The sequence below is a fragment of the Fistularia commersonii genome, chromosome 32 (assembly GCF_037954325.1).
Source record: "Fistularia commersonii isolate RoL2024-O1a breed Wild chromosome 32, RoL_Fcom_v1.0, whole genome shotgun sequence".
In the NCBI taxonomy this organism is placed as follows: domain Eukaryota; kingdom Metazoa; phylum Chordata; class Actinopteri; order Syngnathiformes; family Fistulariidae; genus Fistularia; species Fistularia commersonii.
Window position 1 is genome coordinate 11,435,001 of NC_141315.1, and position 26,078 is coordinate 11,461,078.

Below are 26,078 nucleotides of genomic sequence, written 5' to 3' on the forward strand. Positions count from 1 at the left end.
TGTGATATTTGGTCATGGAAAAGCAGGGCAGCGACCTGAGCTCTGTCACAGGTTCATCACCTTCACGTTGATCTCCGTGGGACATGGGGTTGGATCTCTGCACAGATGGAGTTCATCTGACTCACACACACACACACACACACACACACACATGTGTCCCCCTGGATCCTCCAGAGGTGGCCCGCTCCATCATCTTCACTGAAGCTCAGCAGCTCCAGGCTCGTCTCTGTGAGCTGAGGTTCCTCCAGAAGCTCTCCTTCCTCTGAAGCTCCTCCCTCACCTCCTCCAGAAGCTGGAGTGTTTCTTCCCTCTCAGCTGCCGGTTCTCCTCCCGGAGGCCGGCCGCCTCCTCCCTGCTCTCTAGGAGTAATTCCAGCAGCCGCCTCTGGTCTTCCTCGGCCGTGCCGAGGTCCCTCCTCATCTCCGACGCCTTCCTCTCCAGGACCGCTTGTCTCCTGACAAACCGGTCCATCTTCTTCTTGATCTTGGCGTCGTCACAGTTCGGCCGGTCGCCGTCGGCGTCCCGATCCTCCTCCGAGAGGCGGGGTTCCCTGACGGGAGCCTCCGGCCCGTCCGTGGCCTCGCCCCGCGGGTCCACGTCTGAACTTCTGCCGGGCTTCGGTCGAGCCCGCAGCTGCCGGATCTCCTCCTTCAGGATCTCCTCGTCCAGCCGGAGTCGTCCGACGTCCTCCTGGAGCCTCATGATCACGTTGGCGGCGTCGAAGTTCAGCTGGTCGTTGAAACGCTTCTGCTGCTCCAGGCGAGTCCTCAGGCTGGCGTTTTCCTTCCTGGCGTCCTCCAGGTCTTCCTCCAGCCGCGCCGTCTGGTCCCGCCTGGCCGTGGAGCGCCCGCCAGGGGCGCCGTGACCCGGCGGACCCGGCGGACCGAGGGGCCGGGGGTTCCGGCTCCCGTCCTCCTCCAGGTCCGACGGCGCCGCCCGGTCCGGCTCCTGCGCCTCCTGGCTCGCTGCGGACATCCGTCCTCGGCGCCGCGGCGCTCGTCCGCTCAAATGACCTCTTGTCCCGCTGTGTGTCCGGGTCACGCCGCTTCCCCTGTGTTGCATCACTCCGTCGCCACGGTGACCATGAACACCACAGACCAAGACCTCCGCCGAGCCAATCCGTCGTCCCGACCGTCAACCAATCGCAGGCGAGGACGACAGCGGCGGCAGGAGGTCCGGGTGTAGAAGGTGTCGGACTCCGTAGACGCGCTCCTGCTCGGACCCCGACTCAAGACCTCCCTCAGTGTGTGCGTGTGTGTGTCCGTGTGTGTGTGTGTGCGTGTCAGCCGGCAGATAACAGGTACGGCTGCTGTGCTACCTTCCAGTTGTGAGCGTGGAGAGCCGCGACGCCCACCTGAGCTCTCTGGTGTCGGAGGCGGAGCGGCGAGCGGCGGACTTGGCGGCGCAGGCGCAGCGGGACGGCCTGTCGCTGGAGGCCTGCCACAAGGACAAGCAGCTGCGCGGCTGGGAGTGGAGATGCAAGCTCTACAAGCGCATGAGGGCCGGCCTCCAGCACGCACGTGAGAACCGGGCCGCGCCCACGCCGCGCGCTCGAAGGGTCCGAGGCCCTCGGGCCCCCTGACGCCTCTCCGCCCCCCCCAGGCCCCCCGGAGGCCCCCACCATGGTCCGGCTGAGCGTGAGCAGCAGCACCTCGCTGACCGTCACCTTCCAGGAGCCGCAGGGCCTCAACTCCACCGTGGTCACCAGGTACAGAGGTACGAGACCGGCGCAGGGGCCGCCGGGGTCAGAGGTCACCTGTGTGTCAAATTGTTTCCAACAGTGTGTGTGTGTGTGTGTGTGTGTGTGTGTGCAGTGGAATGGAGCTGTCTGAAGGACTTCTCCCTGCAGGCTGGTGAGATTGTGTTGGACAACCTGCAGAGCCTGAAGGTGGCCATCAGCAACCTCACCACGGTAACCCTGGTGCTCCTCAGCCACGCCAAACGTCTCCGGGTGCAGAGGGTGGGGTTGTATCTCTCGATGCTCCCCTTCCCGCTTCTGCAGCTCCGCTGACCTGAAGCCACCTCTGATGGTTACAGCCTGTGTTTCCTCTCCCGCCTGCAGGGGCGCCTTTACTACGTGAGGGTGTCGGCCTTCAACCTGAAGGGCTGGGGGCCTCCGGCGTCCTCCCTGCCTCCGTCCGCGGCCCCGTCCAGTAGGTCCTCCTCCGCTTCCTCGGTCACACACACACACCGCACGTCTCCGCAGAGGGTTAGCCTCCGCTAGCGGCCGGCCGCTCACACGTCTCACACACCGGGGAACCGTGACGCCGGGAAGGCGTCCGTGAAGAACGACGACACGGCCGCTTCTCACACACACACACACTCTGCAGCCGGCGTCGGGGAAATATCAGGACATGGTCGGGAACAAATAACTGCGTTCATTTCAATGGACTAACCTGCCTCTCGGAGTGTGTGCGTGTGTGTGTGTGTGTGTCTGACTTGGTGATTTGTGCTGGAACATCACGTTCTGTGTGAGCAGTAAATAAACCCACTCTGGTCACGACTCACTGCCGCTCCAATGCTGTAGCCTTGAGGTGTGTCTGCCTGTCACAGTGTGTGTGTGTGTGTGTGTGTGTGTGTGTGTCAGAGGGCTTTGTGTGGGTGTGTGTCTGCATAAATGTTTGTGTAAAGAGATTTAAAGAGGCAGAGTGGAGACGGCCCAGACACACACACACACACACACACACACAGAAACTGCATCACATTACAAGCTGCTAATTGGTGCTGTGACGTCTGGAAAAGTTAACAGTGTGAAGACGTGTGTGTGATCACCGGTGTGTAAAGTCTGAATATGATCTCACACACACACACACACACACACACACACACAGAGCTTTCATCCTGTCAACCGCTCGGGAAGTTTTCAAAGTGAGCGTCCTCTGCGGCGATGGAGTGGTGACGTCCTGCGTCGCCATGGAAACCACGCTCCCGGTCCTGATGTCAGAGTGGAGGTCCCCAAGAGAGAGAGGGGGCGCACCGGGGTGTTGGCCCGTCTGACCTTTGACCTCTGTCTGCTCAGATTGGCGGGAGAGCGACGGGCGTGAGCCCAGGAGGCGGGGCCACATCGAGGCCATGGAGCGTCTGCTGCAGCAGGTCCGAGCCACCCACTCCCACTACTGCTGCGGGGGTGAGTGGGTGCACCCCGAAACTCCAGACGGGGCCTCGGCTCTCAGCAGCCAGGCAGCGACGGGAATCCAGGCTCCTTTTAGAGAGGCGGCTCTTTCGGCTCCAAAACGGCTCTTCGGATTTTTTCGTTGCTTCAATTTACCAATAATAATGTAACATGATGCACAAAATGAAGGAATAATTAATTTAAAAAAAAAATTATTATATTGCTATATTATAATAGACTTTATTTTTTCACTCTACGGTGAACTTTTGACTAATTTAAACTTTTAACTTTTTTATACTAAGCAACTTTGAAGTCAAGCAACACAGAATCCCTGAAAAACAAACAACAAAATGTAAACTAAAAATATTTACTTTTCAGTGCAACAACAAATAAACTGTGAAATACAAGAATAAACTTTTAGCTTTTTTATACGTAACAAATTTAAAGTGAAACACAGGATCCCTGAAAAACATACGAAATATAAATTAAAATATTTACAGATCTACAAAAAATAAATAAGAAAATACAAAACAATTTTAGCTTTTTATGATGAGAGATGAAATGAGAACAACTTTATTTATCCCAAAGGAAATTGTTGTGCCAGAGTTTCAAGCAAAAACATAACAATAATAGATGATAGTAGGAAGGAGGGAGAATAAGAAATACCATAAAATATAAAATATAAATTGTCAAGGTTAAGGCTATCAAGTGTTTTAAGGTCTTAAGTACAAAATATATATAATTATATCTAAATAAATATATAAATAAAATAAATATTATATATATATATATATTATATTATATATTTTATATTATATATATATAAAATATATGTGAAATAAATATATATAATATATAATATAATTATACGCTCAACAAACTTAAAGTCGAACAACAACTCAGAATCCCTGAAAAAAATGCAAAACAAAATAAAATAATTAAAAATGAACAATAAATTAAAGATATGAACTCTTCAGTGCTATAAATAAACTCTAAAATACAAGAACTTTTAACTATTTGCCCATCAACTTTTAACCAATTCAGACTGAAACAACACAAAAAACACCCAAAAAATATAAATTAAAGTGTGTAAAACAAAAAGACAAAGATCAGCCGTCTCTACTGAGTGTTGGGATTTAGAAACACAGCGCAGACACGGAGACGACGCCACGCGTATCGACCAATCGCGACGACGACCAACGCGTGACGCCGAGCCGGGAGATGGTTCTCCGGGGTAGAGATGAGAACGCCTCGTCTTCTCTTCTGCTCAGACGCCTCCAAGCTGCAGAACCCCAGCAGGAAGCAGTCGGTGTCGCGGAGCCTCAAGCACCTCTTCAACTCCTCCAACAAGTTTGTCAAAACACTCAAAAGGTGTGTATCCAGCCTGCACCCTTCACCTGCAGCCGCTCAGGACCAGCTCACTGTGTGTGTGTGTGTGTGTGTGTGTGTGTGTGTGTGTGCAGGGGTGTGTACCTGGCCTCCGTCTTCTACCACAGGGACAGCGTGCTGGTGACGGCCGAGGAGCAGATCCCCATCGTGGAGGTGGACGACTGCTACGGCAGCGGCCTGATGCAGGACTTCCTGTGGTTCACCAAGGTGGGGAGGGGGCGTTGCCATGGCAACACGGAGTCTCCTGGCTGGAAATCAACAAAATAAGTGTGGAACACGGTGAACACAGGAGTCCTCATGTTGTGTGTGTGTGTGTGTGTGTGTGTGTGTGTGCAGCTGTCCTGTATGTGGGAGGACGTGCGGTGGCTCAGACAGAACATGTCCGTCTCCATGTCGTCGTCCTCCACCCTTCAGGTCCGACACAAGATGCTGACGGCGGCCGGGCAGATGCAGGTCAGGTGTTCTTCATGGTGTGTGTGGTGTTGGGCTGCAGGTTCTTCCTGCTCTCTGGCTTGTCCTCCTCACCTCCTGATCTCCAGCTTCTGCAGCTTCTCCGCTCTTTAAGCTGAAGGAGCTTCTCGGTTTTCAAAGGTTTGCTGTCGTTTGACCCAAAGGGAGGTTTTACACATTTATTTTTTGTTCATCTTTTGAAATTGTCTCGTCGTAGCTGCCACCCCCCAAACCTTACACTCACACACACACACACACACACACACACACACACACACACACACACACACACACACACACAGACACTCTGACGCCCTCCTGTATTTCTGTTAGTTACCGATAACTGATCAGATCTTGACTTCTGCTGCTCCAGAACCTTCTTGGGACCCACAATCTGGGGAGGGTCCACTACGAGCCCATCAAGGATCGCCATGGCAACGTGCTGCTGGTGACCATCCGGGACACGGAGAGTCAGCACTCGCTGTTCAGTGGCAAGTGGCTGCAGGTCAGCAAGCTGCAGAGCCAGAGGAAGTCCCTGTCCACGCCCGAGGAGCCCTACGCTCTGGACGTCCTCATCATCACCATGCAGGTCTGACACACACACACACACACACACACACACACACGCTCAGCAGCCTCTGACCCCTGACCTCTGACCCCAGGACATCCTGGCCTATCAGCGCCGCAGCACCCACCGCCTCCCCCCTGGCCTCTACCTGGGCTTCCTGAAGCTCAGCAGTTCTGTGGACCAGATCCGGGTCCTGGTGTCCCAGAAGACCCCCAACATGCTGTGTCAGACCCGCATCAGAGAGAACGCCAACGTGTCCCGGTACACACACACACACACACACACACACACACACACACACACACACACACACAAACTGTCGGAGTCGAGATGTCGGGTTTCATCATTTGATCTCTACATTTTTAACTAAATGGAAGCTGAACGTGTGTGTGTGTGTGTGTGTGTGTGTGTGTGTGTGTGTGTGTTCCTCTCCAGTGAGGAGTGGGATTGGATCCAGTCTCTGGCAGCGGCAGGTGAGAAGGGTTCGGGGGAGGAGGGCGAGGAGGCGGAGCCTAGGCCAGAAAGCCACGCCCCCTTACTGTACTACGAGCTGCAGAAGGCCATCAAAGCTCTGCTGAAACACATCAACCTACCTCTGCACCAGGTGGGTCCCTGCACGCCCCCCCAGGACCAGGACCCAACACCTACATCACTCTGTGTGTGTGTGTGTGTGTGTGTGTGTGTGTGTGTGTGTGTGTCCAGGCCCGTCACTTCCGTCTCTACAGTCAGGAGGTGGTGGAACTGGGTCACGGTGTTTCCTTCCTGCTGCTTCTCCCGCCTGCTGACGACGTCTGCTCGGCTCCTGGACAGTCCAACCCCTTCACGCCGCTGTCGGGCTTCCTGCACCTCTCCCTGCAGATGTTCGAGCTCGGTAAAACACTTCTCCTCCCGTTCCCGTCCCGTGTTCGATGCCGAGGCCGAGTCAGCGAGTGTCAGTCGGCTCCTCCTCCTGCGGTCCCACAGTTCACTTCTGCACCTACAAAGAGAAGTTCATCAGCCTGTACTGCCGGCTGTCCTCGGTCCTGGACCTGGACGCCCTGATCACCCAGCAGGCCCTGCGGGAGGCCATCACCGACGGCGAGGTGGCCACCGCGCGCCAGAGGCACCAGCTGATCCTCGACTACATCCAGGTGAGGCTCCACCTGGACAGGCATCTGTCCAGCCAGGGCCGGGGCTGAGAGAGGGTGGCGGAGGGGTGTGTGTGTGTGTGTGTGTGTGTGTGTGTGTGTGTGTGTGTGTGTCTCCAAAGTATGAAGGAAAAGCCTCGTGGAATGTTCTCTCCCCACCACAGCTAATAGACACCAACCACAAACCCGGAGGCCTGGCGGACCCAGTGTCTGTGACTGCAACGTCTGGAAAATGCAAACACCACGCAACACACATAGACACACACACACACATAGACACACACACACACACACACACATGCACACAATCAACCACAACTTCAGACAGAACAATGTGCAGGCTTATTTTAAGGATCATCCTCATATAGACAACAGTACACTTTGTGTGTGTGTGTGTGTGTGTGTGTGTGTGTGTGTGTGTGTGTGTGTGTGTGTGTGTGTGCGCGTGCATAAGACAACACAAGTCACTAGTGGAAGAAATTGCAACTGCATGTGGCTGCTGCTCGCTGGCGCCCCCTGGTGGTTAGAAATATTTAACAAGTGTGGAGGAGAAAATGAGGACCTTGAGAAGGTTGTTGGTTCGAGTCCCTGTGAAGAGCTGGGACTGAAGCTGTGTGTGTGTGCGGGTGCAGCAGCTGGACGAGGTCCGCCGCGACCTCCGCTGGATCACGGACGCCCTCCAGTACGCCCGCTACAAGCAGCCCCGCGGCGGCGTCCGCATCACCTGCCTGGTGGACGCCGGCGCCCCGGACGCGTCCTCCGGCCAGCAGAAGACCGACTCCACCTCCTCCACCATGGACTTCCCGCCCACGCCGTCACCCTCGCCGGAGCTGTGCCGCAGGAAGGCCGTCGGCGGTGAGTCCTCCTCCCCTCCTGACCCTGACCCTAATCCTAACCCCCGCTGACCTGGACGGCGTCCACGTGTCTCAGACTCCCTGCCGGGCTCGGACGAGGACGGGTCCTCGGAGGTGTTCCTGCCCACCGACAGCGACTACGACTCCAGCGACGCCCTCAGCCCGCGGGACACGGACCCGCTGTACTCGCCGGCGCCGGAGCGGGAGCGGGATCTGTCCCGGCAGGCGCTGTGCCTGGGGGGCAGCGCCCCCGACGTGCTGCAGACCCACGAGCTCAGGTGATCCCGCCGCACGCCGGCGCAGTGAGGCTCGCGGTCGGGGCTGCTAAGAACCGGTTACCGCCTGACCGGTTGCCATGGTAACATGCAGCGGCAAAGTGTGTTTAAACCAGGGGTGTCAAACATACGGCCCGCACGGAGGTTCGGTCGGACCCGCAGGATCATTTGAGGGAAAAAATACATAAAAGACAAGAATTAATCTTTTATAATTCAGTGTAATTCAAGAATTGTCCACTAGGGGGCGCACTGTTGTGGTCAGAGTAGAAGACAATCCGCATCACTGAAACGGACCAATCAGCAGACAGTATCAATGCACCACCTGCTGCTTGTTATGATGTTGTTTCCACCCTGTTCTCCACCTCCACGCTACGCCCTCATTAGACAAAAAGTTGTTATCAAAACAGAGAAAAGTAGATAAAGAGTGTAGAATTTTCAAAGAAAAATGGACTACGTGCTATTTATTTACAGAGACGCAGGGAAACCTTTGTGCTCGGGGTGTTTGCAACAAGTTTCGGTATTTAATGAATATAATATTCGGCGCCACTACGAGACTCATCAGAGTGAGAAAAGAAACTGAGAAGAGATAAGATCAACCAATCGCTGGCAGGTCTGAGGAAACAGCGTCCACTTTCACCCATAGCAGAGAAATCAGTGAAGCAGCGGTAAAAGCCAGCTCGCTAATTGCTAGTGAAAATGTGTAATTTAAAGTTAGTCACCAACTTCACTACTAACACGTATGATGGAATTCTACTGTTCATGCAACTCCATACATTTTCAGTATGTGTTGTATGTGTTTGCATGTTTACACATTTACAGGACAGGTGAATACTTTCTTCCTTACACATTTAATAGCACTCTTTTTAGTTTGTAAGGTGTCGGCAGGGATTCCATTTAGATTTTACATGCACATGTGGAAATGGTTTAAAAATCCCCTTTATAAGTTATTTATAAGTAAGTGCATTACTATATTTTTCAATACCAATTACCAATGTTAAAGTTTTGTGCCTTTGTACCATCAGTGGGATCCGTTGCAATGCAAACATTTGAATGATAAAAGTAAATAACACGTTTGTCTAAGGAAATATGAGGTGTTTCATGAGATGATTTATAAAAGGATCGTTCATTGAATTCCAAGATTTTCCTCATGTCCTTGTACCTCTTTACACCAAAACAGAGGAGAGACATGATATGTTGGTTATTTATTGCTGAGTATGCTATTATTTTAATGGTCCGGCCCTCTTGCCCTCTACGAGGCCGTACGTGGCCGACATGAGATTTGAGTTTGACACCCCTGGTTTAAACATCAGGCTTGGAGGTCGTCCAGGAGGTCGTCCAGGAGGTCGTCCAGGAGGCCAGACCTGGACTGACGGGGCCTTATGGAAAATAAGAGCGCAGGTGGGATGTGTTACGGGTGTGTTTGTGTCCCGCAGGTACAGTGTGTGTCCCCTCAGAGAGGCGTCTCCGTCCCCGGGGGTCCGGCAGGAGCCCCCCCCGTCCTCCCCGGGGCTCCCCCGCTCCCCGTCCCTGTCGGCGGACTTCCCCCGCCGCCCCGTGCGGACGCTCCTCGCCTCGCCGTCCATCCCCGCGTCCCCCCGCCTCTCCAGGGACCTCCGGCTGTCCACCCGGACCCTGGAGGGCCTGTCCCTGGCCGCCGAGGGCCCCCCGCCCCCCCGGGCGCCCCCCAACCCCCCCGCCAAGCGCAAGCTGCTGTCCAGGAGCCACAGGGGCCAGTACTTCACCGGCCCCCAGCGCTGGCTCCGGGGCCACGGCGGGGACATGTCTCAGGGGGTCTACACCCCGCAGAGCGACCTGGACCGGCCGCCGACCCGGGACCCGTCCCCCCCGGCCCCGTCCCCCCCGGCCCCGGCCCCTGACGCCCCGGCCCCTGACGCCCCGGCCCCTGACGCCCCGGCCCCCACCTTCGTCAGCCACGCCAGCTGCGTCCTGGAGAGCAGGAAGGGCCGCCACCGGGAGCCGCGGCCCCACGTCCGGAGGATCTTTGTGGAACCCCACAAGGCGTCCGTCTGCCAGGCGGGAACGGAGGAGCCGGAAGAAGCCGCCGCCCAGGACGTGGACTCTGACGACCAGACCAACGCCCAGGTGTCAGAGATCCTGAGCAGCACGCTGTAGACTCGGACCCCCAAACCCCCAAACCCCCGCCCAGAGGAGGTCACCACTGCACCCCCACCTCCTCCCCCTAGACGGACGCCGCCTCACCAGGCCCGTCAGGACCTCCACGCCATCCCGTCCGTACCTCCTCCTCCCTCCGGCCGTCCAAAGACTAGAACGGAAGGAACCGGGCGTGGCTCCAAAGTGACGGGCGGCGTGACGCCGGAGGTCCAGCCGACGTCCTCCAAAGGCGACGTCCCGGTCGGGTCCCCGGCTCCTCCGCCACGGCCGAGGGTGGAGCTCGACAGCTGGACGGCAGCCTCCCGCTCGCGCTTCATCCAGGCACGGAAGGAATCTTAAAGTATAAATGATAACGACGATCAAACCTCCTCACGGCTGGACTTCGGTCGGGGTTGTCGCTCCAGAACATCAGACCCGCCCAGATTTTACACACCGAAGTTGCTGGTTCAACTCCGCCGAGCCTCAGGCCTCATGGCTTCGACTGTTAGATGATCACCGGAGGACCCGTCCAGGAGGCTTCTGCTACTGAAGTGAACGTACGGTTCCTCTCTTCTCCTGTGGACGTCCGCCCGCTCTAGATAGAACCCCGGCCGGCGGAGAACCTTAAGGAACCCCAGTATTTTTCTACTCCGGTCCCGGACGCCCGTCGGTCGGCCTTCGCCGTCCGCTCTGGCACCGGGAACCGTCTACGTTCTGCACGTCCGAGTCTCCGTGACCTTTTGTCGATGTTCTTTATGTCAGCTCGTGGAAGGTGGCTCCTCTCCGAGGTTCTATGTTATGTATTTTTTGTCGAAGAACCGCCGTCGTATTTATGGAACAGGAACCTCCAACGTCTCCCTCACTTCGGGTTCCACCTCAAGAACTTGAGTCAATAAAGAGTTCTCCACAAACACTCGGGCTTTGTCTCTTACAGGAACCCGCTGGGTTCTCACGCACCAACCTGAACTTCTTCGGATGGACGCCACGGACGGCTCCCTTGAACGCAGCCCACCTTCAGCCAATGGGGGTTCGCCCTCACGGTGAACCCCCATTGGCTGGAAGGTCCAGGTCACATGACCCGCATGACAAGAGTCCGGAGGACAGGGTTCGGGTTCATCTGAGACCAGGTGCACGTCTGCCTGCAGAAGCTCCGGGATCGTCCCCTCGATGTTCTCCAAACCACTTCCCAGTTGTGAATCAAGGGAACTCGTCAGAACTACAGACGGCCATATTTGTAGTTTGGAGTGTCCCGACCCACTGCAGCCTACAGGGAGCAACGTCATCGACGTCCTGACGTCACAGGCCGGTGGAGGAGACCCGAGGAACGAAGATCAACATCCAGACAACGGTGCCTCCAGGACACACACACACACTCACACACACACAGTTAAACAGTTTTATTTCTCTTCACTGAAACAACTGTAGTAAACAAAGTGGGTGAAACAGCGGCTGAACCGCCACCCTTGTTTACCAACAGAGAAAAGCTTTCATTTACAATATAAATAGACGTAGAAAGTCATAAATACGAGGAGGAGGAGGAGGAGGAGGAGGAGGGCGTCCGCTCAGTCAGCCCCGCCTGGTCCGGTTCTCCACTGCAAACACAGACCGGCTTCACCAGAACGTTCCAGGTGCTTCCAAAACCTTCACGTCACCACGGCCGCCACCACGACCTGGAGAAACGATAGCCGATCGCACGGCGGCGGCGACGGCGGCGCCCTCGGGTGGGTCGGAGAACAGACCCGTGTCCTCCTGGACCACCAGGGGTGTCAGAGGGCTCGCCTGCCCCCCCTCACTCAGTCTGCATGTTCATGGGGTTTGTTTGAATCCAAGTGTCCTTCTGAGTCTTTTTGAGCCTCCGGCCCCTCGAGGCTCTGGTCTGACCCCCGCCGAACCCCAGAGGGGCTGTTTGTGGGTTCCTCTGGAAGCGGATCGGAACCGGACCCTCGTCTCGGCTCCGACCCACAGAGCATCAATAAATAAAGCCCCGGCGGACGCTTCGGAGCTCAGGAGAAGATGGAGCCGCGTTCCCGCCGGGAATCCCGGCGCCTTCCGGGCCTTCAGAGCAGCTGCTTCCAGAACGTTCCAGGAGATGAAAAAAAAACAGTTTGCTAAGAAAGCGGTAGAACCAGTGTATGGAGTCTGGGGCTGCGGACCCTTGGCTCGCCGTGATGTCAGAGGAGGTCCTGGTGGCTCCGCCCCCTCAGGGGTCGCGGGGGTTGAAGAACCCCACGCTGGTGGGCGACTCCTTCACCGTCACCGTGACGAAGTTGGCGGTGACGTCGGTGACGAAGACGTGCTCCAGCAGGCTGCGCGTGGGCCGCCAGTCCGTCTCCGTGTCCGAGGCGGCGCGGGCGCGGCCGAGGCCGGGCCTGCTGTTGCCGGGATACAAGGCGGCGTCCCGCTCCGACTCGCTGCTGCTGGAGTCGTCGGAGTCTCCGGTGCTGAGCTCGTTGAGGCTGCGCGTCTGCTTCCTGTCGTCGGGCCTCCCGCAGCCCCGGCCCGCCACGCTCCCCGTCAGGTCCTTCCTGCCCGCCTCGCCGCCCGCCGCCGGCCCGGAACGCTGCACGCCGCCGCCCTTGGCCGCCAGGGCGCCGCTGCGCAGACTGGTCCGCGAGGCGAAGCCGCCCCCGCTGGTGGTCGCGGGCCTGACGCTCTGCAGGTTGAGCGCCCGCAGGCTCAGCGCCTGATTGGCTCGCTCGCGCGGCGTCTGCAGTTGCTTGGACGCCGCCTGCTGCCGGTGCGGCGGCGCCGGACCCTCCGGCCTCCTGTGGCCCGTCAGGGGTCGCTGCCCCGCCGCCTGCGCCCCCGCAAAGCCGCCCTGCGCCCCCAGACCGCCGTCCGCCTTCAGCGGCGCCGACCTGAAGGCCTCTCTGGCGCCCGCCGCCTCGCAGCGCTTCAGCTCCGACAGCGAGCCGCCGGCCCTGCCGTGGGAAGCGGAGCCGGGCCGGCCGTGGGCCGCCGCTCCGGCTCGGCCGTGGGCGGCGGCGGGCGACGAGCGGCCGGTCCACACGCAGCCCAGCCCCCCCGCCTTGGCGGCGCTCTGGGAGAAGGAGCTGGGCGCCGGCTGCGAGGGGGGCGGGGCCTCGTCCCGCGACATGTACGTGAAGCTGGCCGGCTGCAGCGGCTTCTTCACCCCCAGCCGGCTCTCCTCCCGCGTGGGCCCCTGGTGGCGGGGGGGCGGGGACGGGGACGCCGGCCGGCTCTTGGCGTGACGCAGCGCCCGCAGGTCCGGGGGGAGGGGCTTCCTCCCGCGCTTCTTCCTGCGGGGGGGGTCGGCTTTGGCCAGGAAGATCTGAGGCCTCTTCTGGGGGCCGGGGGGGCCGCGGGGGCCCGACCGGATCTTCTTAGCGACCTCCTCCTCGTCCGAGAAGGACGAAGACGGGGACGAAGACAAACCGGTGGAGGACGAGGAGGAGGAGCGGCTGTCCTTCGGAGCCGCCGGAGCCGGGAGCTGGAACCCATCCATAATCAATCAGCGGACGGAGACACGGGACTGAATGAGGTGTCCAGGTGGGACAGCGATGAAGGTACCTGGTTCTTGCGAGGTCTCCCCCTTGGCCTCTTCCCCTTCTTCTGGAACAGAAGCTCCCTCTCCTGCTCCCTGCAGCACCAACGTCACACATTCAAACAGGGACAGCAAAAGGGCCAAAATGTTACATCACGTCTGAGGACTGGTGTGTGTGTGTGTGTGTGTGTGTGTGTGTGTGTGAGAGAGACACACCTCTTGTTAAAGGCCACCAGCAGCCTGGGATCCAGAATGTTCTCCTCGGGTTCCCAGCTGTTGTGCCTGCAAACATCGAACCAGAGACAGCAGTCGGGTCAGGCAGGGCCCCCGGTGACCCCTGACCTTTGACCCCCTGACGACGGAACCGATGTCAAAATGTGAAGTGTTTTGTTGTGCTGGGAGTGTTAAAGCCTTTTCCGGATTCCCGGAGGACATCTCTGGTAGATGTCCGTCTACTCGCTCCCTCGGGTCGGAGCAGGAACCCCGTAAACCCGGTGATCCGACGGTACCGGGACCGCGGTGCGGCGCGGCAGGTGATCCGGAGGCGGCAGCTAGCATCATCAGCCGCCGGATTCACCGGAGAAAAAGACGGGAACCGTGCGGGACCGCCCCCCGGGCCCGTTACGACCGGCCTCCGACCGGGTCCGGTTCCCCGGGGGGGTTCTGCGCGGCCCCCGGCGGGGGGGAAGCGCCGCGCTTCCGCCGGGTATTGTTCGCTGCTAGCCGCGTTTAGCAGCCGCGGCTAGCAGCTAGCTACTCACTTGGACGACCAGCCCCTCCATTTGACCAGGTACTCGAACTTTCCCTGCGGGGACACACAGCGTCAGAGCCGGGACACCGAGCGGGACCCCGCCGGCGCCCCCGCCGAGCCGCCTCTTACCTTCCGCGGCCGTTTGCTCAAGATACACTCGGCGTCGAATACCTGGCCGACCGTGACCCCCTCCATTACTACCCTCCCGCACCGACGGCACGGAGGCGCTTTTGACCCTCAGCGGCCGCCGTAGTTTCTCCTCCCACGGAGCCAGCGACAATAGTTCTGCGGAAGGAGGACTTTACTACACTAACACTACTACTACTACTACTACTACTTATTATTATTATTATTATTATTATCATTATTATTATTATTATTATTATTATTATTATTATTATTATTCGACGCATTTCCTTCCGCTACTGCCACAAATAGTAGCATGATAATTCATGAATTAAGTCATCACTAGTCGTTAGAATTATAGTGCTACAGATATATTCACTATTACAAAAAATAAAAAGAAGAACAATATATATGTGTAATCGCATAGATGTATAGAGGTAAACTGAAAAAACGACATGACAAATCAGCGGTTGAGTGAATATTGAGGTAAACAGCTCCACGACGTGAAAACTACAAATCCCAGGAGCCACCGGAAGCGGAACCTTCCATCGACGTCATCGTGATGCACGCCGGTCACGTAATTTCCAGTGCTCCTGTTCGGTAATGACGGCCCGACCGCTCCTCTCAGGTAATGACTTTTGGCACCTTTTATTCAAACAACTAGAATAAATAACGTTCGGGGTTAAATCGTCGGTTTTTCCCGAAGCGGTTGTTTTCGTTAGCCGTTGTCGCGTTGCCCCAGCCGGCGCGGAGCGGAGGAGAGACGGAACTCCCGGTCCCAGGCAGGAACCCACGACCTCTGGGACTGAGCAGCCGCCGACTCGTATGTTTACATCTTACACTCCTCGTGGAAATCTTAGGAAATAGAAAGAACTAAACGTTGCAAAGAAGGTTTGCTTAATTGCACCCACACTGCCTTCACGCGTAGACTGTGCACAGAACACGACGGCACTGGCGCAGTACCGTTACCGTAACGGCGGCTGTATTTGCGCAGGACAATTCCGCGCCCGTCCTGGTTGCAGGAGAGGAGAGCAGCTCGGAGGAGCTCTGACTCTTCACGCCAAAGGTGGATAGGATGGCCAAGGGAGGGCTTTTGGTAAAACTCTGCTGTTTTCCGTGCACACCGCACAGGAGCCGCAGGAGGCAGACTGCAGAACTTGCAAGGTGCCTGTTTGTGTCCTCGGGTAGCAAATCCAAATCTGGTGTTGGCGTTTAACATCCCTCATTCGTTGAGCAGATGTTGCAGATGCGTTGGAGGAACACACGTATGGCAGCCGGAGATCTGGTTCTGAAGGTGCTTTGTTCCACAGCCTGCAGGTGACTGAAGTTGACGCCATGTTGCTGCCCGCCCTCCTCCGCCTGGTGCCGCCGTGCGTCCGGACGCGGCCCTGCGACGCCCTGCGTCTGCTGCACTCCCACTCCCACGCCCACTTCCACTCCCAGCAGCAGCAGCTGCTGCGGCGCCGGCTGGCCCCCCGGCCCCGGCCCCCCAGCCGCGGCGCCAAGGGCCGGCAGCGGCCCAGACCCGAGGACGAGTGGAAGGGCCGCAACAAGACGGTGCTCACGTACATCGCCGCCGCCGGCGTGGGAATGATCGGCCTGTCCTACGCCGCCGTGCCACTTTACAGGCTCTACTGTCAGGTGTGTGACACACACACACACTCACACACACACACACACACACTAAATCATTTTATAATCATCGTTTTACCAGGAAATAACTTGTAGTGTTGATTGTCTCTATGGCAATGTGATGTCACGCCTGATGATGTCACGTGTGTGTGTCTCCGCCAGGCATCGGGGCTGGGCGGCACGGCGGTGGCGGGGCACGACGCCGACCTGGTGGCGTCGATGGAGCCGGTGAAGGAGAGGGTCATCAAGGTCACCTTCAACGCCGACACGCACGCCAGCCTACAGTGGAACTTTAGACCCCAGCAGACGGAGGTCTATGTGAGGAAACACACACACACACACACACACACACACACACACACACACACACACACACACACACACAGGCAGCAGCTTCTGGGTGACTTCTGACCTCTCCTACATGGCAGGTGGTTCCAGGTGAGACGGCGCTGGCCTTCTACCGGGCCAAGAACCCCACCGACAAGCCCATCATCGGCATCTCCACCTACAACGTGGTGCCCTTCGAGGCGGGCCAGTACTTCAACAAGATCCAGGTAGTCCGCCGTCCGCTGGTCCCTCAGCTTCACCCTGCTCCCCTGGAGGTCCTCAGAGGAAAGCAGGTCATGTCAACATCAGGAGATGTTCCAGGGCAGCGCAGGAAGTTGTCTGTTTTTGTGTCTCCTGCCACAGGACCGGACTTTGTTGTCCCGGTGTTCAGATTATCATTCAGGGAAAAACATCACAACGGCCAGGAACTGATCAAGCTAGAATGGTTTATTCAAAGTCAGGAAAATTCACTGATGAGATATCCTGGGCCAGAAGGACCTTCACCCCACGAGGATCGTTGGCCCCTTTAGACACCCGCTGTCCGATGTGTAGACGAAGAAGTTCTGACCCCGAGCCAAAGGGTCAGGCTCATTTATACCTTTATTATACATTTATACCTCTGAGCAAAAGGTCGGAAAGAGTCCTTCTAAGGCCGGTTTTCCTCCCTCTCTTGGAATGTGGCCACCTGGGCTGTGGGCCCTCCGACGTACTGCTTTCCACGACACCACGTGATGAGGTCTCGCACTTAGATTTTAGAAGTTTTTGTAAGTGATACTGAAATGTTGGTGTGACGTTGGAGAGTCTACCATTTGAGGGAGGGGATTCTTTTCAAGTCCCCTCTTGATGTGAGTATCCTCACCTCACACAAGGACGACCATCAGAACAAGCAGTAAACACAATGAATGCATGTAAACCTAGCGCGGGACGCATCATGACGCAATATTCTAACAAAGTATTCAAAATAGAACTCCAGCTGTGTTAGGAAATGCTTCTCTGGTGTTCACTGGGGCCGGTCCAGTCTTAGCAGTGGATCTAGTTCATCTTAGCACATCCTGAGAAGGTTTAGACTGTGGTGAGAGGGTGGAGGACACACGGGGAAGCCACCCTAGAAGGTTATGAAGAAGACGTCCGTATGAGTCAGAAGATGTTGTCTGATGAGCCGGTCTGCTCAGAGGTCACCTGTGATGGCTCCTCTCTGCTCCTGCAGTGTTTCTGCTTCGAGGAGCAGCGTCTGAACCCTCAGGAGGAGGTGGACATGCCCGTCTTCTTCTACATCGACCCGGACTTCCACGAGGACCCGCGCATGGCCAGGGTGGACACCATCACCCTGTCCTACACCTTCTTCGAGGCCAAGGAGGGCCAGAGGCTGCCGCTGCCCGGGTTCTCCCTCCACTGACACACACACACACACACACACACACACACACACGGCTGTGGGACCTCCTGGTACTGGATGGACGTCACCACCAGAGAATCACTTGGACCTTTTATTTTTTTTCTCTCCGCTCACCGATCATCATGTTGGTCCTCTAAAGGTTGAGCGGCGAGGACCGTCCCGTCTGGCGGCCTGGACATTGATTCGTCATCAGGTATTGATGATTGATCGGTCAGAACATTTCCCTCTTTTGCCTCCATGGAGCTCAGGACCCGGTCCGGCCTTCGGTCTCCGTCTCCTTTGGAAGGAACCCTTATGGACGTGCCGTCCGGAGCTCCGTCCTCCTCGCTGATGTCGCCTGCTTGTCAGCAGGTGGAGGACCTTCACGCTCGCTTAGGTCCAGATCAGAGGAAGCTTCGGACCCATCCGATTATTGATCATGGCTGATCGGTGGTCCTCAGGGTTTCTGTGACAGAAGATGGAGAAGCAGAAGGACAGAAGAAATGAAATAAAGTGTTGTTTTGGTCTAAACGTTGTCTTCCGCTGGTGTCGTCGAGGCTCCGCCCCCAGACCGGGTCTGGACCAGGACCCTTCGCCATGTGGTCTGGAGACCCCGGGGTTCCCTGGAGCAGGACCGGGACCGGGAGCGTCTCCATGGAGACGGCAGGAGGAGCCTGGTAGCACCCAGTCAGTGATCAGGGGTAATAACAGAAAAGATGATCAATAAGAATGGATAAGACTAGTGATTGGTTAGACCTGTAATCACAGCTGATCATGATAATAAGAATTGCCAAGACCAGTACTAATCGATAAGACCTGGAAATGTAGAAATGAGCGATCAGCAGTAGCAATCGATCAGACTGCTCCCAATCGCAGCCGATCGATCTCCGGGCCGGCAGGGGGCGCGCCGCGCGCCGCCGCTCCGCGCGCCAGCGCCTTTAAGGCGCGCGGACGAGCGACCGGAGCCGCAGGACGGCCGAGCCGCGCACGCGACCGCGCACATGACGGTAAACACGGGCGGTTGTCGGTTCGAGTTCCGTTCGACGCGACCGGAAGGACGGCGGACCGGAGCGGAAGCGGCGGGAGCACGGCGGACACCGGCGTCACCGGACGTTAGCTTAGCTTTAGCAGCCGGGAGGAGGGGGGGCAGGTGACACACACACACACACCACATTACAACATGAAACACCGCGGTGTTTGATCTCCACCCTTTGATGTCGGCTTCTGCTTTGGTAAATCAGTATTGAAATCAAAGCGGAGCTGCGTTCACCCCACGATCTCCGTGGGTTCTCCGTGGGTTCTCCGTGGGTTCCCCCCAGGGGTCCCCCGGGGTCTCCGTGGGTTCTCCGTGTGGCTCTAAATTGTGTGCAGGTGTGACTGACAGGTTGAAGGTCTTTGTGATTGACAGCTGTCCGTCCCGGCTAAGCCCCGCCCCTCCGCTGTGGTTGGCCGTCACAGAGATTCTTCGTTGATCCGCTCGTCCAATCACGTGATCTTCCGTGAAGTTCTGTGATGATGTCATGGTGTGTTTCCGCCAGCCTGCGGGTCACATGACCTCCTGCTGCTGGTGGCTGGCGCTGCTGATGGCGTTCGCCGCCGCCCGCGACCTCTTCACCTCCATCGGTGAGTGGAGCTCAGGAGCCGGAGGAGCTCCCACTGTGACCTCTGACCTCTGACCTCTGACCCTGGCCCTCTGCAGGTCACATGACCGACCTGCTGTTCATGGAGAGGGACCTGGTGTCCTCGCTGAAGGACTACATCCAGGCAGAGGAGGACAAGCTGCAGCAGGTCAAGAGGTAACTCACACACACACACACACACACACACACACACACACACACACACACACCTATCCCCCCCATTTGACACTGGCCTCAACAGCAGCTTCAGGATGTCACCTGACTGACATGACACCAAAACTACCCTCAGCAAGAGTGTGTGTGTGTGTGTGTGTGTGTGTTTGTGTGTTCGGTGTGTGTGTGTGCGAAGGTGGGCGGAGCGTCTGGACGTCCTGTCGGCGGGCGCCACCCAGGACCCCGAGGGCTTCCTGGGACATCCTGTCAACGCATTCAAGCTGGTCAAGAGGCTGAACACGGAGTGGGCGGAGCTAGAGAGCCTGGTGCTGACGGACGTGTCAGATGGTACACACACACACACACACACACATATGCACGCTCGCCTGCGGTCCGTGCGGTGCGTGACCCCCCTCACGCCCCCCACATGTTCCAGCCTTCATCTCCAACCTGACCATCCAGAGGCTGAACTTCCCTGACGACGAAGACCAGAGCGGCGCCGCCAAAGCTCTGCTGCGGCTGCAGGACACGTACCAGCTGGAAACCGCCGCCATCGCCCGCGGCGACCTGCCAGGTAAGCGGGGGGAGGGGGGGGTGAACGTCGTCCCGGTAACAGGGCAAAGCGTGACGTGTGCTCGGCGTCCCAGGCGCGTCCTCGCCGCTCGGCGCCATGACGGTGGACGACTGCTTCGACCTGGGAAAGGCGGCGTACACGGACGGGGACTACCTGCACACGGGGCTGTGGATGGCCCAGGCTCTGCAGCAGCTGGACCAGGGCCAGGGCCAGGACCGGGACCGGGACCAGGGCCAGGACTGGGACCAGGACCCGGGCCACCACGCACGTGCCGTCGCCATCCTGGACTATCTCAGCTACTCTGTCTACCAGCAGGGGGCGCTGCAGCAGGCGCTGGACTACACTCGCAGGCTGCTGCAGCTCGGTGCGTGATTGGCTGGGTTAGACCCCGCCCACCAGGGTGACTGTGTGTGTGTGTGTGTGTGTGTGTGTGTGTGTGTTAGACCCCACCCACCAGGGTGACTGTGTGTATGTGTGTGTGCATGTGTGTGACTGTGTGTGTGCGTGCGTGCGTGTGTGTGTCTTAGACCCTACCCACCAGTGTGACTGACAGCATGAGTGTGTGTGTGTGTGTGTGTGTGTGTGTGTGTGTGTGTGTGTGTGTGTGTGTGTGTGTGTGTGTGTGTGTGTGTGTGTTAGACCCTGCCCACCAGGGTGACTGATAGCAGGAGTGTGTGTGTCTGTGTGTGAATGTGTGTGTGTGTGTGTGTGTGTGTGTTAGACCCTCCCCACCAGGGTGACTGACAGCATGAGTGTGTGTGTGTGTGTGTGTGTGTGTGTGTGTGTGTGTGTGTGTGTGTGTGTGTTTGTGTGTGTGTGTGTGTGTGTGTGTGTGTGTGTGTGTCTGTGTGTTAGACCCCGCCCACCAGGGTGACTGACAGCATGAGTGTGTGTGTGTGTGTGTGTGTGTGTGTGTGTGTGTGTGTGTGTTAGACCCTGCCCACCGTGGTGACTGACAGCATGAGTGTGTGTGTGTGTGTGTTAGACCCCGCCCACCAGTGTGACTGACAGCATGAGTGTGCGTGTGTGTGTGTGTGTGTTAAGAATAAGAACAACTTTATTAATCCCGAAGGAAATTGCAGTCCCAGAGTTACAGAAAAACAGTAATAAATAATAAAAGAAAGGCAGAATTAGAAATAAAAATAAACTATAAAGTGTTTCAGTGAAACTATAAAGTGTCTTAGTAAGCAGTGATAAAACTATAAGTGTCTTTGTAACAAGTGAGGTAAGGAGTGCACAATAGTATGATAGAAGGGAACATTATAGTGTAGCAGTTATGAGATGAGATGAAATATTGCACAGTTTCTGAATATTGCACAGAAATGAGATATTGCACATTTTTGTTTGTTTTTAAGTTAAAGATAGGTTGTTATGGTTGCCGGCGGCTGAATGGAGAGGAAACCCCGCCCGCCAGTGTGACTGACAGCATGAGTGTGTGTGTGTGTGTGTGTGTGTGTGTGTTAGACCTTGCCCGCCAGTGTGACTGACAGCATGAGTGTGTGTGTGTGTGTGTTAGACCCTGCCCACCAGCGTGCCAATGGCAACCTGAGGTACTTTGAGTATCAGCTGCAGAAGCAGAAGGAGGCAGAGATGGAGGAGATCCAGGAGGTCGGGGCTGGCTGGGGTCGCCATGGCGACTACCTGCCGGAGAGGAAGAGCTACGAGCAGCTGTGTCGTGGTGAAGGCATCAAGATGGTGAGAGCACCACACACACACACACACACACACACACCCACGGTACTATGACATGTCCATTTCTGTCAGACCCCTCGCAGGCAGAGCCGCCTGTTCTGCCGTTACCATGACAACCACCGCCACCCCAGGTACGTGATTGGTCCGGTGAAAGAGGAGGACGAGTGGGACCGCCCACGCATCGTACGCTACCATGACATCCTGTCCGAGAAGGAGATGGAGAAGATCAAGGAGCTGGCCAAGCCCCGGGTGAGTGTGTGTGTGTGTGTGTGTGTGTGTGTGTGTGTGTGTGTGTGTGTGTGTGTGTGTGTGTGTGTGTGTGTGTGAGCTACCATCCTGGTAGAACAGGTAGTCAGATCATGGTAGAGTTGTCAGGCTGTGGGTCTGGAGCTCCATCCTTCTCCTCCCAGTGGAGTCAGGAGGCCCTGCTCACCTTCTCTCTCTCCACCTGTCAATCACCCGTGGCCCCGCCCCCTGGCCCGGCCGTCCAGCTGAGACGAGCGACGGTCCACGACCCTCAGACCGGAGAGCTGATCACCGCTCATTACCGGGTGTCCAAGAGGTGTGGCGTCCATCTCCTCCTCCATCAGCCTCTCTGCCCGTCCCAGGTCCTGACCTTCTCCTCCTCCTCCTCCTCCTCAGTGCCTGGCTGGGAGCCTTCGAGCACCCCGTGGTGGACAAGATCAACCAGAGGATCCAGGACATCACCGGACTGGACGTCTCCACCGCCGAGGACCTGCAGGTAAGCGGACTCCTCACTCTGGGGGGTCAGAGGTGACGAGAGTGACCTTCACCTTGAACCTTCACACACTGAAGCGGTCGTGATCAGTCATAAACGTGTGTGTGTGTGTGTGTGTGTGTGTGTGTGTGTCCAGGTGGCCAACTACGGCGTGGGCGGGCAGTACGAGCCCCACTATGACTTTGGGAGGGTAAGTCCACCTGCACCTTCAGCCCACCTCCACCCGTGCTGTTCCTGAAGGTTCCCCTGGTTCCTGTGCAGAAGGACGAGCCGGACGCCTTCCAGGAGCTGGGCACGGGGAACCGCATCGCCACCTGGCTGATCTACGTCAGTACTCCTGGCTTCTTCTCAGAGCTCCTCGGCCGCGGCTCGGGGAGGAACCCGGATCTGGAACCCGGAGCCGCGGCCGCTCACGCTCTCCTTCCCCGCAGATGAGCGACGTGCAGGCGGGAGGCGCCACCGTCTTCACCGAGGCCGGCGCCGCCGTGCGACCGCTCAAGGTCAGAACCCGCCGTGGAACCTTCTCCGCTCCCAGCAGAAGAACCGCCGGAGGGAGAGAAACTGAACCCTCGTCGTCCCGTAGAGCAGTTCCCAACCTTTTTGTAACCGCGGACCAGGGGAGTAGATTGTTATAACAAGCGTCTTTAAGTACCATGAAAAGCACTATACAATCCTATATACACTGCTCGAAAAAATAAAGGAAACACTTATAAAACACATCCTAGATCTAAATGAATGAAATATTCTTATGAAATACTTTGCTCTTTACACAGTTGAATGTGCTGACAACAAAATCACACCAAAATGATCAATGGAAATCAATCGTATCAACCCATGGAGGTCTGGATTAGGAATCACACTCAAAATCAAAGTGTAAAAACAAACTCCAGGCTGATCCAACTTTGATGTAATGTCCTTAAAACAAGTCCAAATGAATCTGTGTTGCTTCCTGAGTGGACACTATGATTTCACACAAGTGGGATTGACTTGGAGTTACATTGTGTTGTTCAAGTGTTCCCTTTATTTTTTTGAGCAGTATATTATTATTATCATTGTTATTATTAACATAATAATGAACATGAATCCATCGCGTACTCGTATGCAGCTTTATTAGCAGCTTCCTTGCAACATTGCACCAACAACATAACATGAGTATAAAATCAAAGTCTCTGGTAACATCCTCTCTGACCATTAAATAAGTAATAATAATTAAAAAACTCACGTGGAAAAATAAATAAATGACAAGAAAGAACCAGCAATCCCACATTTCTTTCTCTATCTAAACATACTTACACACCACTTTTATTATCAAACACTCCAGAATGTTATTTTTCAGCCACTGAGAAACGCTGCAGCCTGAGGCGTCAGCTGAGGCTCCTGCATGTTTGTGTATCTGAGACTCACAAGTTCTCCTCACCTCCCTCTGATGGCGACCACGGCTTTAACGCTCTCTGATTCCGTTGCTATAGCAACGTTTACACGCCTTCAAAATAAGATGCAGATACACCATAAAACAAATATAAAGTGCATGAAATTTTGAACTCATTACGCTAAATCAGTGGCGAAGCCCTTTTGAAGGCTTCATGGCCTCATAGAGGCGGCGGCTGCATGTCATGCAGAGCGGCTCCATGCGTGGGAATCACCTGTGGAGATAAATCCAGATTTCAAACAGGACTCCTGGTATTGGCTGTTAAAAGCTGTCTTTCTCTTGCGAGTCCTCAGCTGTTCTTCTCTCTCTCCGCTCTGCCTTTTCCCTTTGCAAAGAAACTTTCCATAGACGTCTGGTTTTACTCATTTTGCCAGCAGGGTTCAATTTTCCCGCTCAAGAGACGGAGATGTAACCATTTTTCAAAATAAAAGATCGTTCAGACTCAGATAATAAATAAAACAGAAATAATTCATTATTTCTCGAGCGGCCCGGTACCAGTGGATCCACGGACCGCGGGTTGGGATCACTGCCCTCATCATCTGCTAGAGGAACTCTTAGACCTGCTCAAGAACCCCATAATGTGAGGAAGGAACCCCATTAATGTGCTAAAGAACAGGAGTGTCACTCAGAGGAACCCCAGTAATCCTGTTGGAGAAGCCAGATTTAACTGTGTGTGTGTGTGTGTGTGTGTGTGTGTGTGTGTGTGTGTGTCAGGGTTCTGCAGTGTTCTGGTTCAACCTCCACCCCAGTGGAGATGGGGATTACAGAACGCGGCACGCCGCCTGTCCGGTCCTGGTGGGGAACAAGTGGGGTGAGTTCAGGACGAGGCTTGGGAGGTCAGAGGTCACACATCATCTCCAGACCCTCTGAAGGAACCTTCTTTCTTTGCAGTTTCCAACAAGTGGATCCATGAGCGAGGTCAGGAGTTCAGGAGGCCCTGCGACCTCCAGGAGGCCCACTGACCTTTGACCCCAGCCCAGCATTGCATGTGTGTGTGTGTGTGTGTGTGTGTGTGTGTGTGTGTGTGTGTGTGTGTGTTTGTCCATACCTCAGCCTCACTGGAAACCATGGCAACCCAGCTGCGGGAAACAGGAAGATAATCTGCCACGACCCGTCTGATGTAATCTGTAATCTGAGATTACCTGTCGGTCAAAGAACCTTCTGCCCCCCCACACTCCGGTATGTCACGGACTGTTACCATGGCGACTGCCTCCGAGCTTCAGAGCAGAAAGGAGGTCACATGACGGGGCTCCTGCTGGTCATGTGACCTCGTTGTGGCGTTCTTACAAATAAAAGTCAGAAGTGTGATGGAAACAAAGGTGAACCTCTTCCTGTCCCGTTCATCTGCACTTTCTTCTGAGAGTCTTGAAGGCCAGGTTAGATCCTGTGGAGAGCAGCCATGGGTGATGGTTCCAACAGGACGAGAGGCCACCTTGTGCTTTTCAAAAGAAGAGCTTGTAGCTTTTTAGAAGGCCTTGTGTTTTTGACTTGAGAAGCTGCAGAGACATCCTGTAGGCAGCTCCACCCCCAGCATCCTACCAGTATCTTCCCTATCCCTCCTCTGTCCATGAACCAACCATCTCATCCATGACCCAACCATCTCATCCATGACCCAACCATCTCATCCATGACCCAACCATCTCCGTCCGGCTTCAGACCTTCTCTCCAAAACATCTAACATGGGCCGTCCATCTGATGGACTCATTCCTGATCCTCTCCATCCTGGTCACTCCCGAAGAGAACCTTAGCATCTTCATCTCTGCCTCCTGTCTTCTCCTCAATGCCAATGTTGCTGGTCCTCCACCTTTCCTTTCATTCTGGCTGATAGTCTTCTATCTCTTTGTACCCTTGACAGAAACCTCTTTTCCACACTCTACTATGCTCTGGACTGTTGACCCTAAGTACCTGAAATCCTCCAACTTCTCCATCTCCACTCCCTGTAGCCTCACCGTTCCACCCGAGTTCCTCTCATTCACACACATAAACTGCCTCGCTGCAACTAACCTTCATTCCTCTCCTTTCCAGAGCATACCTCCATCTTTCTCGATGTTCCTCCACCTGTTCCCTGCTCTCACTACAGATCACAATGTCATCCCCAAACATCATGGTCCATGGAGATTCTTGTCTAACCTCATCTGTCAGCCTGTCCATCACCATTGCGAACAAGAAGGGGCTCAGAGCTGATCCCTGATGGAGTCCCACCTCCACCTTGAACTTCTCTGTTACCCCTAAGGCACACCGTATCAGT

The 26,078-nt window shown here is 55.9% G+C and overlaps 4 protein-coding genes across 21 annotated transcripts in view; 3 read left to right on the forward strand and 1 right to left on the reverse strand.

The window, feature by feature from the left end:
- ankfn1a (ankyrin repeat and fibronectin type III domain containing 1a) overlaps window positions 1–10,800 on the forward strand; it is a 27,987-nt gene extending 17,187 nt beyond the window's left edge. For 3 of the 4 annotated variants that reach the window (XM_086139641.1, XM_086139644.1, XM_086139643.1), the window contains 16 exons: window positions 1,326–1,520; window positions 1,603–1,716; window positions 1,815–1,912; window positions 2,063–2,153; window positions 3,020–3,127; window positions 4,384–4,483; window positions 4,576–4,708; window positions 4,838–4,954; window positions 5,325–5,540; window positions 5,614–5,780; window positions 5,955–6,123; window positions 6,222–6,390; window positions 6,483–6,649; window positions 7,279–7,501; window positions 7,577–7,778; window positions 9,209–10,800. In XM_086139641.1, coding sequence (XP_085995767.1) covers window positions 1,326–1,520; window positions 1,603–1,716; window positions 1,815–1,912; window positions 2,063–2,153; window positions 3,020–3,127; window positions 4,384–4,483; window positions 4,576–4,708; window positions 4,838–4,954; window positions 5,325–5,540; window positions 5,614–5,780; window positions 5,955–6,123; window positions 6,222–6,390; window positions 6,483–6,649; window positions 7,279–7,501; window positions 7,577–7,778; window positions 9,209–9,908 — 2,969 coding nt within the window. In that variant the 3' untranslated portion in view covers window positions 9,909–10,800. The remainder of the gene's footprint in view (window positions 1–1,325; window positions 1,521–1,602; window positions 1,717–1,814; window positions 1,913–2,062; window positions 2,154–3,019; window positions 3,128–4,383; window positions 4,484–4,575; window positions 4,709–4,837; window positions 4,955–5,324; window positions 5,541–5,613; window positions 5,781–5,954; window positions 6,124–6,221; window positions 6,391–6,482; window positions 6,650–7,278; window positions 7,502–7,576; window positions 7,779–9,208) is intronic. The other variant, XM_086139642.1, reaches the window with a different exon arrangement.
- Window positions 10,801–11,269: 469 nt separating this feature from the next.
- On the reverse strand, window positions 11,270–14,367 carry LOC147215529 (chromobox protein homolog 2-like). Its single transcript, XM_086139466.1, has 5 exons — window positions 14,273–14,367; window positions 14,154–14,197; window positions 13,609–13,674; window positions 13,419–13,488; window positions 11,270–13,338 (listed from the first exon to the last, which is right to left on the reverse strand). Exons 1-5 carry the CDS (start codon window positions 14,336–14,338, stop codon window positions 12,088–12,090), a joined length of 1,497 nt encoding a protein of 498 aa, XP_085995592.1. The 5' UTR covers window positions 14,339–14,367; the 3' UTR covers window positions 11,270–12,087.
- A 413-nt stretch (window positions 14,368–14,780) lies between these two features.
- Window positions 14,781–18,134, forward strand: cox11 (cytochrome c oxidase assembly homolog 11 (yeast)). Of its 3 annotated transcripts, none has more exons than XM_086140013.1 (5): window positions 14,781–14,897; window positions 15,580–15,910; window positions 16,064–16,219; window positions 16,330–16,455; window positions 17,436–18,134. In XM_086140013.1, the coding sequence occupies exons 2-5, from the start codon at window positions 15,605–15,607 to the stop codon at window positions 17,622–17,624; spliced, it is 777 nt and encodes a 258-aa protein (XP_085996139.1). In that variant the 5' UTR covers window positions 14,781–14,897; window positions 15,580–15,604; the 3' UTR covers window positions 17,625–18,134. The 3 variants fall into 3 exon arrangements, with proteins under 3 accessions (XP_085996139.1, XP_085996140.1, XP_085996138.1); XM_086140014.1 differs by lacking the exon at window positions 14,781–14,897 and adding an exon at window positions 15,043–15,092; XM_086140012.1 differs by lacking the exon at window positions 14,781–14,897 and adding an exon at window positions 15,268–15,433.
- Window positions 18,135–18,529: 395 nt separating this feature from the next.
- LOC147215531 (prolyl 4-hydroxylase subunit alpha-1-like) lies at window positions 18,530–25,148 on the forward strand. 13 transcript variants are annotated; one of them, XM_086139999.1, is made up of 15 exons: window positions 18,530–18,610; window positions 19,012–19,226; window positions 19,303–19,399; window positions 19,593–19,744; window positions 19,833–19,970; window positions 20,044–20,334; window positions 21,487–21,665; window positions 21,735–21,911; window positions 22,073–22,224; window positions 22,305–22,404; window positions 22,538–22,591; window positions 22,642–22,728; window positions 22,833–22,901; window positions 24,545–24,641; window positions 24,722–25,148. In XM_086139999.1, the coding sequence occupies exons 2-15, from the start codon at window positions 19,124–19,126 to the stop codon at window positions 24,790–24,792; spliced, it is 1,767 nt and encodes a 588-aa protein (XP_085996125.1). In that variant the 5' UTR covers window positions 18,530–18,610; window positions 19,012–19,123; the 3' UTR covers window positions 24,793–25,148. The 13 variants fall into 13 exon arrangements, with proteins under 13 accessions (XP_085996125.1, XP_085996127.1, XP_085996131.1 ...); XM_086140001.1 differs by having other exon boundaries at window positions 22,663–22,728; XM_086140005.1 differs by having other exon boundaries at window positions 22,154–22,224.
- The last annotated feature ends 930 nt before the right edge of the window (window positions 25,149–26,078 follow it).